Source organism: Pezoporus flaviventris, unplaced genomic scaffold (assembly GCF_033815535.1).
Source record: "Pezoporus flaviventris isolate CSIRO_AGI_PZ_B2104156 unplaced genomic scaffold, CSIRO_AGI_Pfla_v1 ptg000047l, whole genome shotgun sequence".
Taxonomy (NCBI): Eukaryota; Metazoa; Chordata; class Aves; order Psittaciformes; family Psittacidae; genus Pezoporus; species Pezoporus flaviventris.
This window is the reverse complement of record NW_026892595.1, coordinates 11,085,378-11,099,058: the sequence shown is the minus strand read 5'-3', so window position 1 is coordinate 11,099,058 and position 13,681 is coordinate 11,085,378. Positions and strand designations below refer to the sequence as shown.

The following is a 13,681-nucleotide window of genomic DNA, read 5'->3' as shown; positions in this document are numbered from 1 at the left end:
TTTCATGCAAAAAGGGGTGGTAACTGCAGTGCTCACACAGTGCTCCCTGCTGGGTGATTTGTAGATCGCCACTCGCAGCACATGGGATCTCCTGCTCCCAGCAAGGTGTGTTGTGATCACTTCACGTTGGATGACATTTTATTCATTCTTTCTGTGAGTTTATGATTCGCTGTGCGAGGTGTTAAAGCACAAAACCTCCCTTTTCACAAACTCGCTTGTTTTTACCTACATGTTGTTGGTTGGATGTGTTCGTAGTTGAATGCAGTTTTGCCAAACTTTGTCTGTTTTGGTACTGTTTAAAGTTTCTAATACTGCAGCTGAAATAGATTTTTGCTAACTATGCAATTAACCTGTGCTACTGGAATAATGCTATTTTCATATTCTGGTTTGGGGATCAGTTATCATGTACTGTTGTTTGCTTAAAATGACTGTCAGCCCTAATGATGTGACTTTATCTGTATTTAAGCCAGGGTATAGCTATATTGCAAAATTACTATCACATGTTATGTACTTTTTTTCCTGCGCTTTAAATTACACAAGATTGATCCTAAATCTTTCCACTTAAAGTCAAATTTCTGTAATTTATCTCTCCATAATAATTTTATTTATATTTTCCATATGACTTAATGCTGGTCTTAAACTGTAATACAGAAATTAAAACAATTGAGATATTATTCATTCTTTGAAAGTGGTTGTGAAAGATAACACGCATTTTTACCTTAGTTTTAGGAATGCTGAAATCATTACACCAACTTCAGGTTGAAAATAGGCGGTTAGAAGAACAAATAAAGAATCTGACCGCTAAGAAGGAGCGGCTTCAGCTACTCAATGCACAGCTTTCGGTGCCCTTTCCAACAATAACTTCAAATCCTAGCCCTTCTCATCAAGTACATGCCTTTCCAGTACAAGCAGGTAAGTAGCGGAGAGTATGGATGTGTCAGAGTAACTCAAACACGTATTTCTATGAAATAGCTCTTTCATCCACATATGCCATTGATGGAGGGATTGCACGTATGTGTAGGATGAATATAGACATAAGTATTGTTAATGTATTTAAATATTTGAAAGTAAATGGGAAGATTTATAAGAATCATTGCTACTTGTTCCAGTGCAGTTTCTTTTTTACTTCAGCCTGGAGCACATCTGTTTGACTCTATTGATTCACTGATGTATTAATATTTTAGTCTTCAGAATGATTTTAAGGTTGACTTTTTCTATGTTTACCTTTGACATTATTTTGAAATGTCAAATTATTCTGAATCTTTTCACATGTTACAGAAATTTAACCTTTGTGTGTTTTTTGAAATAATTACTTTAGCACCTAGTACTGATTCCTTGAACAGCAGTAAAAGCCCTCATCTGGGAAACAGTTTTTTACCGGACAATTCTCTTCCTGTATTAAATCAGGTAATTTTTATTTGTTTCTTCCAAACTTAAACTTGTTACAAGTTAACTCCTCATAGTCCTTGCATTGTGCTGTTAGGTGAAATCTTACGCAGCTGAGGGGGTTTTGTTGTTTGTTTTTACACCAGGAGATAACCTCCAGCGGACAAAGCACCAGCAGTTCATCAGCTCTTTCCACTCCACCACCTGCTGGGCAGAGTCCAGCTCAGCAAGGCTCAGGAGTCACAGGAGTTCAACAGGTCAATGGTGTGACAGTGGGGGCACTAGCTAGTGGTATGCAGACTGTAACCTCCACCATTCCTGCAGTGCCTGGTGTGGGTGGAATAATTGGAGCGCTGCCAGCCAGCCAGCTGGCAATCAATGGAATTGTAGGGGCTTTAAATGGGGTAATTCAGACCCCAGCAACAATATCACAGAACCCTTCTCCTCTCACTCATGCAACCGTGCCACCCAATGCAACACATCCTCTGCCAACCACGTTAAATAACAGGTAAGAATTTGCTGGTTTTGTTTCCCCTGATAGTACTTGCTGTTCTTCAGCTTAGCTAGGTTTTTGAACCGTCCTATTCAAAACGTACTGTTTCTTCATTAGGCTGTAGTTGTTCTGCTCCTGATCTGTGAATGAAACGAAGAGGACATTTAGTGGAAGCATGAATAGTCAAGTTAAAGAAAAACTGTTTTCTGTTTAACTTTTGGAAATCCCAGTGCCTGGTTTTTAATCAAGTCACATTCCCAAACAAATGTAATTATGCAAATGTGCTTCAGCTCCTTTTTTTTTTTTTTTTTTTTTTAGTTCAGAAAACAATATTCTTTCTTCTGCCAATTGTTCTTCCAGGATTAAAGGAGCGCTGGAAAAGCTACCATTTGTTGCAGTAAGAAGGGGGGAGGGGAAGAGGAAGAGCAGTATACGGTCATGTAATTAAAGATGCAACAGGCATAACTAACCGGAGCGGTAGCACAGTTGCATGGTGTTTTCAGTCCTCTGCATCTGACTCCAGAGACAAAAAAATGCATTTTTCAAGTGGTGTTCCTAAGGATTTTTAAACGCATAAAAGGAGCCATGTTTGAGTGTTTGTAACAACTCTTCCCCAAAACCAGGTATCCTCACTAGCATAAACTGCTGCTGCCTGAGCTGCAAGGCAAATGGGTAACAAAAGGAGACAGCTGCTTTCCCCCAAGGGGAATGGGCTGCTTGGTCTGGAAGTATTTTGGGATAGAGCAGAGTCTGGGATAACTCATTCTCCCACCTCCCCTTTCCCCCCCCCCATATTATCTTTTGCTTAGGAAGGAAAACTACAGTTCTATGTAGAAAGAAATGCCTGCAAATAGGGAATGGATTACTTGCCTTTAAGTAGAGTTTATTTTTGGAGATTATGGTGGATTACATGCCAAAAAAGGAATATGTGATTGGAATGATGCAAGGGTTCCCTAGTTCTGTAGCTTCTTTTCCCAGTTCTTTCCTTCCTGCTTGTTTGCCAGCTCCTGAATGTTTGTGTACCATATCAATGTGTGGTGTTGCTGCAGTAGGCTCATAAAAACTGTATTGCATTGTTTTGATGTGCTGTTGTATTTTCACTGAGGAGGTTCTATTTCTCATAGTTTGTATCATATAGGAACATAAGATTTCATAGGTTAAAAGACATTTTGTTAATGAAAAGTTGGGGTTTTTTTGAGTATCAGAGGTCTGCTGAAAACACAAGAATTTTACATTACTGTCCCCAGACTTGTGAGGAGGAGTGAGAAATGCTAGGCAAAAATCAGTAAAATTAACCAGTTGTATAATGCTTTCCACTTTCAGGTAATGCCAAAATATACTGGTCATGCTGCTGTTTTCTCATACAATATTGTTTATGCGCAGGTTATATATTTCTGACCATATTGCAGAAGTTTTATCTCAAATTATTATTTTTTATTAATATCTCTCTTAACTGCTTTTACTTTTGAATATGTAGCCTAATGGTAGACTACTCTGGTTCAGAATACTGCAACTAGTATCTTGTTCATAAACTCTCATTCTAGCTCTTAGCATAGTCTGGAATACTCCAATGATTCCCTATTTCCTGTTGTTATAAGCATATATGATGTACAACTCTGCCAGCATTTCCATTGTGCTGTTCCTGTTCTTGCATTATCTCCTTCTGCAGTGCTCCCTCAATAATACTTATATAAAATTAATGTTTATATTAAATTTAAAGGTGCATTTTTCACACCATTCCCTGCTGTATTGAGCTCGTGCAGATGATTTGCTGAGCCCCTTCCTTTTGAAGTGTTTCACAATTGCCTCCATTTTCTGTGAGTTTTCAGTATTTCTAGTTTAGAAGGAGCTAGTTTCGTCTAGGAAAAAAGTTGAGGCTGAGCAAGCACTAATGCTGATGAGTGCTAATGTGATTATAGCAATGATGTGTGCGTTCCTCAGTCTTGTTGCTTCCGTTACAAACACTTCAGTGAAAAATGCGTAAAAACTTTCCTGTTGCTGGGAACTAAGTTGTGAGGAGGCTCTGGGATGACTTTGAATGAAGGCAGGAGCAGGGGAAGTATTTTCCAGTGCTTGAGATTATTGGTTCTGAATCTACATGGGCACAGCTTGTTCCTGCCACTCTTGAGTTCAGTGCTGTTTCAGTGGCAACTATTTTGACTATTTCTATAATGTTACATTCCCCTGTAGGTATCACTACTCTTTGAACTAAGTGGAGAAGGTTCAGTGGTAACAAGCATGCACAGCCATAGAGATTGGCTACTGTGCTGCTCTCTGAACCTAGTTAGATTGCATGGTGGTGATCAGTTTGGAGGTGCTTTAAACTGGTATTCACCAGATGATGGAAAGCCACATGAGAGTTCAGCCCTACTTTCTAACTTCGGTATCTTGAGCTGTAATTAAAAGACTTCCCAGATGTTCCTGTAAGTTGTTACTTAGAGTATCCTCCCAGTGATCAGAATATGTTCGGATGGTTTTGTGTGAAGGATAGACTTTATGCATACTGTCCTTATTCGTGTGAGCTCTTTAACTGTGGGATATAGGGAGGTCAGAAAACAGTGATTTGCACTCTGCTGTTTGAGAGAGTTTCAAATTTTATGTAAAAGAGCCCACATCCATTTGGCAGAGAAAACTACTTGAGCCTTTTCTGGGAACAAGATGGGTTAATACAGATCGCTCTCAACAGGGAGATTTAAGTAATCTAAGGAAAAAGATAGGATTGTTTCTTTCCAGTCTCTCAACCAGAGAAGACTGTAGGATGGAGAGTTTCAGACTGATCATAGACCTATTAATGAAAGCTAGAAACTATTACCATTTACATTCCAAGTTGAGCTGGTTTAGAGAAGGCTCTGGTGAAATCCAGTGAACTGAACTGCTGCTTCTGCAAAGTGTGGGAGCTGCAGTGTTTTGTCGCTGAAGGTATTTTCTTTCAAGTGCCGATGCAGAGCAAGAGAGGAAGGCAGAGCATATAAAGAGATGGGAGAACAGCAGCAGAAAAGAGAAGTGCAAAGGTAAAACGTGATATAGGAATAAAAGAAAGAATGGGATAAAAGAATGAAAAAGCCAGTGAAGAACATCCATTCCAGTATAGAAGAATACAGAAACAGTGAGGTAAAAAAAAGGAAATAATGGTAATGTTAGTCAGACTGAAGGTGCTTATTTCTTGCAGTTGCTACAAATATTTTGGATACAATTTAACTTTAAGCTATTTGAAGGAATTTCAATTAATCAATGAGTGTCATTGTCATTGTTTGTCAAACATGCACAGTTCTAGCTTGTTAGGCCTGAGTTTTCCTGTTGTAGCTCAGGAGGAGTTTCCTTGGATAGGTGAAGTGTCATTTCTGCTTTCATCAAACAAACATTGCTAGGAGTTATTGGGGAATAAATAGAATGGTGTTACCCATTTTGTTTTCTGTCACGTTGAATCCCTGGTATGTGTGCACCTGAATGTTATGTGCAGTTCTGACTATGGAGTTTCAGAAAATTACATAAGTCAAGGGGGAAATCAGTACAGCAAGAATAATGAGAGGCAAAATGGCTTGTACAGGACAAGGTCAGTAGAATTGACATCTTGACCATTCAAGACCATTGACAGGAGGTTTGAGAACCAGGAGAGTGGTAAAAGTGATACTAAAGTAGGTGATGGGAAATCATAGATTCATTTAGGTTGGAAAAGACCTTTAGGATGATTGAGCCCAACCTTTAACTTAACTCTACAAAGTCCCTAAACCATGTCCCTAAGCACCACATCTACATGTCTTTTAAATACCTCCAGCGGTAGTGACTCTATCACTGCCTTGGGCAGCCTTTTCCAATGCTTGACAACCCTTTTGGTGAAGAAGTATTTCCTAATACCCAGTCTAAACCTTCCCTGGTGCAACCTGAGGCCATTTCCTCTCATCCCATTGCTTGTTACTTGGGAAAAGAGACCAACACCCACCTCACTCCATCCTCCTTTCAGGTAGTTGTAGAGAGTGATAAGGTTCCCACCTAAGCCTCCTTTTCTGCAGGCTGAACATCCCCAGTTCCCTCAGCTGTTCCTCACCAGACTTGTGCTCCAGACCCTTCACCAGCTTCGTTGCCCTTCTTTGGACCTGCTCCAGCACTTCAATGTCTTTCTTTTAGTGAGGGTCTCAGAACTGAACACAGAATTTGAGATGCAGCCTCACCAGTGGTGGGTACAGGGGGATGATCACTGACCTGGCCCTGCTGGTTACACGATTGCTGATACAAGCCAGGATGCTCTTGTCTTTCTTGGCCGCCTGGGCACAGGTTGGCTCATGTTCAGCAGCCACCAGTCAACACCCCTGGGCAGCTTTCCAGCCACTCTTCCCCAGGCATGTGGTGCTGCATGGGGTTGTTGTGGCCCAAGAGCAGGACCCAGCACTTTGCCTTGTAGAACCTCATACACTGGCCACGGCCCATTGGTCCAGCCCTGTCCAGATCCTTCTGCAGAGCCTTCCTGCCTTCCAGCAGATGAACATTCATACCCAATTTCAAGTCATCTGCAGACTTACTGGCGGTGCATTTGATCCCCTTGTCGAGGTCATTGATAAAGATGTTAAACAGAACTGGCCCCATAACTGAGACCTGGGGAACACCGCTTGTGACTGCCCACCAGCTGGATTTAACTCCGTTCACCACCACACTGTCCCTGGTCATTCAGCCAGGCTTTTTTACTCATCCAAGCCATGAGCAGACAGCTTCTCCAGGAAAATGCTGTGGGAAACAGCATCAAAGTTTTTACTAAAGTTCAGGCAAACATCCACAGCCTTTCCCTCATCCCCTAAGCAGGTCACCTTGTCATAGGAGGAGATCAGGGTAGTCAAGCAGGACCTCTTTCATAAGCCCATGCTGACTGGACCCAATTGCCTGGTTGTCCTGTACATGCCAGGAGATGGCAGTCAGGATGTTCTGCTCCATAACCTTCCCCAGCACCAAGGTCAGGCTGACAGGCCTGTGGTTCCGTGGGTCCTCCTTCTGGCCCATCTTGTAGATGGGGTCACATTTGCTAACCTCCAGTCAACTGGGACCTCCTCAGTTACCCAGCACTGCTGAGAAACGATGGAAACTGGCTCTGTGAGCGCTTCTGCCAGCTCTGTCAGATGGATCTCATCTGGCCCCATAGAATTCACATTGACATACATTTCCCATTCCCCATAGGAAATAATAAATGCAGCCCAGCACATGTTTCCCATAGCACTGAGGCCATCCAATGAAGATGAAACAGTTTGTGTTGCTTGCCCTGTCCCAGCAAAGAGAATGGTGATGCTATGGGTATTCTCATACTGTCTAGTTAATACAAAGTTAAGTGTTAAAGTGATCCTGGAGCCAGGCTACAATATGCCAACTACTGTAGAAAGGGAAGATACTTATTTTGTCTTGAAGGGACTAAAAGATTGTAGCCTAACTGTGCAGAATTGTGGCTGATATGTTAATTCTTTGCTACCAGTCAGAACAAGCAATCCTGTTGTCCTGTTGGTCATCCTATGCACATCTTCTTGCTGGTAGGCAAGCACTACTGCTTGTGCCTTCACACAATAACCTCATCTACATTAATACATTAGAGAAGAGATTCAGAGCAGCCCTGCAGAGAAGGACTTGGGGGTGTTGGTCGATGAGAAAATGAACATGAGCTGGCTTCAGTGTGCGCTTGCGGCCCAGAAAGCAACCATATCCTGGGCTGCATTGAAAGGAGCGTGACCAGCAGGTTGAAGGAGGTGATCCTGCCCCTCTACTCTGCTCTTGTGAGACCTCACTTGGAGTCTGTGTGCAGTTCTGGGGTCCTCAACATAAAAAGGACATGGAACTGTTGGAACAAGTCCAGAGAAGGGCCAAGAGGATGATCAGGGGACTGGAGCACCTCCTGTATGAAGACAGGCTGAGAAAGTTGGGGCTGTTCAGCCTGGAGAAGAGAAGGCTGCGTGGAGACCTCATAGCAGCCTTCCAGTATCTGAAGGGGGGCTATAAGGATGCTGGGGAGGGACTCTTCATTAGGGACTGTAGTGATAGGACAAGGGGTAACGGGTTAAAGCTTAAACAGGGGAAGTTTAGATTGGATATAAGGAAGAAATTCTTTACTTTAAGGGTGGTGAGGCACTGGAATGGGTTGCCCAGGGAGGTTGTGAATGCTCCATCCCTGGCAGTGTTCAAGACCAGGTTGGATGAAGCCTTGGGTGACATGGTTTAGTGTGAGGTGTCCCTGCCCATGGCAGGGGGTTTGGACCTAGATATCTTAAGGTCCTTTCCAACCCTAACTATTCTGTGATTCTATAATAGATAATCTTTCAGTGTGGTTTGTATTGGCTTCAGATTCAGTTCATTTCCCACAAGATGTAGCTCCTTGTGCAAGTCCTAGTGCAAGGGGAGGGGACAGAAACGTACAGCTGAAAGGCAGTAATTAACCTCTCAGTAACGGTATAAACCTGTGTGAAACTACACCTCAGTAATTCAGAGGGTGTTTTAAATTAGTAAAAGGTAACACTGCTCCCGAGAAAGTAAATCCAGTTGTCTTCCCACCCTTGTTCTGGCTGTTGGTCTTGCAGTGAACTGGCACAGCTGAAGAAACCCTTTATTTCAGACCAGTTCTCAGCTTGACCAGTTCCCTGCCCTGTTCCCTAAGTAGCTGCAGCAAGTTTTATGTAGGCATGAAAACAGGCCCTGGAAGTGAAGTAGTAGGTAAGCAGAGAGGCAGCCTGCTTCATTCCACACAGCACCAGCTCGCCCACTTCAAGACTGAATGTGTTCGCTAAATTACAGACAAGGTACAGGCAATAGTTGCAGGTTTGAATATAGCAAAAGATGAGAATTACAAGGAAAGCAAGGCAAAGTAAATGCTAGCTAACCAAGTATTGAAGGTTGGCGAGAGCTGTCTTATAATGTAAAATCTGGCCTTTCTGTATAATGAATGTATTTGAAAAAAAAGTAGAAATGTAATTATTATCAGAGTTTAAAATAACATGCACATTGTAGACTTACATTATAGAGGCAAGATGTTGCTGTTGCTTGACATAAATGAGACTTGGGTGGTGGTGGTCATGTCTAGGTATGTATCAACATTGCAATTGGACAAATTACCTGACAGCATCCAATCAAAATGCTAAATAGGAACTGTCTATTTATATACGTATTTTCTTTGTTTCAATGGAAAGCTGAAGTAAAAAGTTCCCATACTTTCATACAAACTACAGTATTACTCCGTCAATCCCTACAGTGCCTCAGGACTAGGATTACTTCCTGACCAGCAGAGACAACTTCTACTCCATCAACAGCACCAGCAATTTCAGCAGTTACTAAGTAGCCAGCAACTCACATCAGTAAGTTTACCAGTTAATTACGATTCATTCCTCTGTTGTATTCTAAGGCATGGATAAACTCCATGGATGAAACAGAAATGTGTTTAACTTGAAATTACAGGGTTTGATAACTAGTTTTTCAGTTCCTTCAAACTTTTTGGATCATAGTCATGCTAAATTACAGGGTATCATTGGGCTGTGTGTATTGCTGGAAGAATCGCTTCCTAGTGCTTTCAGTCCTGTTTTGCCCCATGTGGACATGGGGGCTTGTATCTCTCAGCATCAGCTGTTGGCAGCAGAGTTTGGGACCATGTATGGGTTCTAAGAATATCCTTGTGAGCTGTCTTTACCTTGCAGTATCCGTATAGGCCATTGGGGAACTGGTTTAGCCATTTGTATGGTTATGTAGTTTTATTACTTTGAGAAACATGGTTTGATGTTCTTCTCAGGCTTAACTTTGAACTTCTGCCGAGCTACTGATTTCAGGGAATTTTATAGGTACTTACTTCCCTTTCTGACAGTCTTGTGGAACTTCATTAGTGTAACCTAAATTAGCTGGGATTAGGTTCAGAGTTGCACTGATTGAAGATCTGGATAAGTAAGAACCCCGGGAGGAGCTACTTTTCAGTAACTAATTCTTGATTTATTTTCTATTTTCTCCTCCCTCTCCTTATATTACTCAAGGAACAACATCAGGCCCTTTTATATCAATTAGTGCAGCAACAGCATCACCACCACCAACACCATCAGTCTGAAGTACAGCAATTGCAGATTACTGGAGGAGCACAGATACCCATAAACAACTTGCTTTCAGGCACACAGGCCTCACCACTTAATGCAGCTTCTACTAACCCATTCCTTACAATTCATGGGGATAATGCAACTCAGAAGGTGACAGTAAGTATATTTCTCACCTTGTTTTCAATGTAGTTACTTCCATAAGGTAGCTAAAAGACAAGAAGCAAGTCATGTGCTTGAATTTGCAACTCAAGGGCAGTGGATATTTTTGATTTCTTTATTTCTTTTTTTTTCTTGAGTCTTGCCCTGCACTGAATGAGGTTTAGAACTCTCCTGAACCTGTAGTCACTTACACCTAACCTGTCCGCTGCACACTCCTGCTTCCTTTGATCAGAACACCAATCCTCCTCTTGTAATTACAACTGCGGCCCTAGCCCCCTTCATCCCACCTTCTTCCCCAGCTTTGTGTCCACTATTTTGTAGATCATTCCTTGTATCACCTTACTTGAAGGAAGAGTTTGTCTTGGCCAGGCTCCAAGCACTGTGGACCTGCAGAGATCAGTTGATGACTTAGGAGATGAGGAGCCCATTGTTGGGAAGGTGAAATAAAACAGGACTTACCCTGGACAGATAAAGAAAAAAGATAAGGAAACAAGACAAAGATGTTCCATTGTCTTCAGCATTTGCCTATAAGCTCTATCCCCAAAACAGAAATTCTTTCTTCAGGGAGTCAGAGAATAGACTTAATTTGCTAAGGGTTATACAATTAAGAGAGGATGAAGGGAAGGAGTTTGGTCTGTTGTGATGTTGTGGCCACGCTGCAAAGTGCAGGGCTCTGTGAAGGTCACGCTCCATCCCTGTCACTGACTTGACAGGGCTCTGCATAGGGCTTTGCTCAGTGTCTCGCCTTCACTGGGAAATGGTCATGATTTGTTCTGGTATGTTGAATTATCTCCCCTTGTTTTCTACAAATCAGTGAGTGGAGTTGAGCAAATGGAGTATTTGGGTTGCATCAGAACAAACTATTCTCTGTGACCTTAGTTTGAGCTTCTTGAAATGGCTATTAGTAAGTTTGGGCAGCGTTGACTGGGCACCACTAGTGTATTTTGTAAGTATGCTGTTACAATCCTAGGTTTCGTTCTTCCAGCAGTTAGCTGTAAACAATTCCAGGAAATCTCAGAACATCTTTTGAAGAAAACTGTTCTTAGAAATAACTTTCTTTTGGAATTGCTTTTATTTATTTATATTTAAGGTTAGGGTTGAAAGAGATTGCAGTGGATTGTTGAACTATTTTAATCAAAAAAAGAATTTCTGACAAATTCTCTATTTGCCAAAAGTTTGAATGTGTAAATCTCATTTCTAGTTAGAACAGGTTTTCAAGCACTCCTGAATGCTCACTGAATGAGGGTTCAGTACTTGCAGGAAATGTCTTTGTAGCAATTCATGACAGACAGTCTTGGCAGAGGCAAGATGGAAACTGTATTTCTGTTCTGATGGAGGAGCGTGGGTTTCAGCTCTTTCTATGGGGTAGCAGGGATCACCTGGTACTTGTCTTGACCATCATGCAGTTCTGAGGAGAGACCAACAGCCAGGAACAGCAAGTCTTGGAATGGAAGTAGAAGCAAAATTTGTGTTTTCTAATGCTGGCTGTGATGACCTCCCTGTGAGTTGCTTCAGTGTAGGACTATTCTTTCCTCCTTTTTCTTCTGCAATACATGACGATTCTTTACAGTGCAAAAGTTACCGTTCGGGTAGCTCTAGTAAATGTACTCATCTGCTTCGTCCTTTATATGCATTTAATTTTACCTCCCTCTGTATGTTATAATCTGATTTTTAGAAGTATTTTCTCTTACACAGAGGCTCAATGATAAAACTGGACCAGTTGCGTCAGAGAAGAGTTGACGTTTGAATGCTACTTGAGAACTGCACGTCCTGCTGTTAAAGCACTTCATCTGGCTGCAAGCTGCAGTCTGCCTTTCTGCAGATTGAAGAAATGCAACAAGGAACTCTCACTGCACAGCAAAAGGTTAATCATAAGGAGATTTTTGGTAGGCTTTCGTTTGCTTTCTTGTTGCACTAAAATGCAATGTTTAATGTTTCAGACTGTGAAGTAGATAAAACTGCAAACCATAATTATTTTGTCACTATGATGGTACTAAGGTACAGATTCAACCATAGCGAAACATGTACTTGACTCTTCAGTCCTAATCTTAGAAATCTAAAGGCTAGAGAACTGTCTGCAGTCCTGCAGGTTTTGGTTTTGGGGCAGTTTTACAAACCAGACTGACCCAATCCTGCCAGTCTGCTCCGCTGCTGCAGCTGCAGTGTATCCTTTTAGACAAGCTCATGATGGCAGCTGGGACTTGCTCTTTTTTACACACCTGTTTTGAAACCTGACTCATAAGGGAATCCACTTCTGAACTTTTTATTCCTTTAAGTTCCTGTTGTTATATAGTGGGAGTTTTTCCTGAGTAAGAATTACAGTACGGAATCCAAAGTTTATTGATTTCGGTGTAGGTTTTAGATTCTGAGGTTTTTAAAGGAACCGGAGTGGTTCCGGTCACAGTTTTCTTACCAGATGAGAAGGCCACACGGGAAGAAGTGTGTGTCGTGTCTGGCCTAAACCAAGTGCCTGTTGCTACCTCCATGTTGATGAAATGGCTGCAAACAGCTGATCATGCACTAGACGTGTCCTTGTTAGCAGCTGGAATCTTCTGTGTTGCACCAGCAGCCTTGTTCTGCCTTTACTAGAGGTGTTTATACCACTGTAGATAGCTCAGGCAGATTGTTACCTGGGTCCATTTTCACTAATAAATTACCAAAAAAGTGAGTTCTTATTGCCCACTAACACTTAACCAGTGGTTGAAACGGGTGAACTTGTGTTCCAACGCTCGCGACAGTAGCTGATTGATTGATGGCGTGAGTCTGCAGTGTGGTGAAGGACAGCTTCAATGGGGTAATGACCACTACCAGTACTAAGGTGGGAGCTATTAGAGGAAATGACCCAGCTGTAATTAGACCTCCACTGTGTACTTACTTGGAAGAACATGTTAATTCTGCAATATGTTTCTTAGTTAAACATTGCACAGTTCTTACCTCATTTCTGTAAATAAAGTTTTGTGAATCTGTTTTGTATTGTGAAAAATTCATAAGAAAACATTGATATTTTGATTTGTAATATTTCTAATTAGTAGATTTAATTGACAAAGTAAAAAAATAATTTATTTTTATATGTTCTGGGGAATTTTTTAAAATGTCACAGATCACTTTTGTAGATACTTTACAAAAGTAACCCAGTGGTTTATTTTACTTACTCAACCCACTGGTGGATATTCTGTAACAATTTGTACAAAAGGTAAGATGGAAATGTGCTGTTATTTTGACAAGATGTAAAATTCCAAGTGTATGAAAAGATATGTACAAAGCTTTTGTTAATAAACTTTAATAATGTTTATAGTCGTATAAACTGCTTGTGTGCACATCAGCCTGGTGGAAGAGCAGACTATTGCTGTTAACACCGCAAGCCGGGAGCCATTTCAGTGGCATGTGACCGCTAACGTTTATTAAGACAAAGTCTTTAAAATGTTTTTTATGTCAGTTTGTTTCCCAAAGGCCTGATGCAGCTGCAGTGCTGGACTTGTGCTTGCTGGACATAAAAGCGCAGTTGCAGTCATGTTTCAACGAGGAATTGCTGTGAAACTTTTGGAACAAGCAGCAGGAAGATGGTGTTGCCACAGGCTTGTGCCATTTGTATATTTATTATTCCATC

The 13,681-nt window shown here is 41.5% G+C and overlaps 1 protein-coding gene across 3 annotated transcripts in view; it reads left to right on the top strand.

Annotated features, from left to right (window-relative positions):
- Positions 1-13,360, top strand: part of MLLT10 (MLLT10 histone lysine methyltransferase DOT1L cofactor) — a 130,059-nt gene extending 116,699 nt beyond the window's left edge. The window contains exons 16-21 of one of the 3 annotated variants that reach the window (XM_061468288.1): positions 724-912; positions 1,319-1,407; positions 1,533-1,894; positions 9,093-9,195; positions 9,859-10,071; positions 11,753-13,360. In XM_061468288.1, coding sequence (XP_061324272.1) covers positions 724-912; positions 1,319-1,407; positions 1,533-1,894; positions 9,093-9,195; positions 9,859-10,071; positions 11,753-11,821 — 1,025 coding nt within the window. In that variant the 3' untranslated portion in view covers positions 11,822-13,360. The remainder of the gene's footprint in view (positions 1-723; positions 913-1,318; positions 1,408-1,532; positions 1,895-9,092; positions 9,196-9,858; positions 10,072-11,752) is intronic. The other 2 variants (XM_061468290.1, XM_061468291.1) reach the window with 2 other exon arrangements.
- The last annotated feature ends 321 nt before the right edge of the window (positions 13,361-13,681 follow it).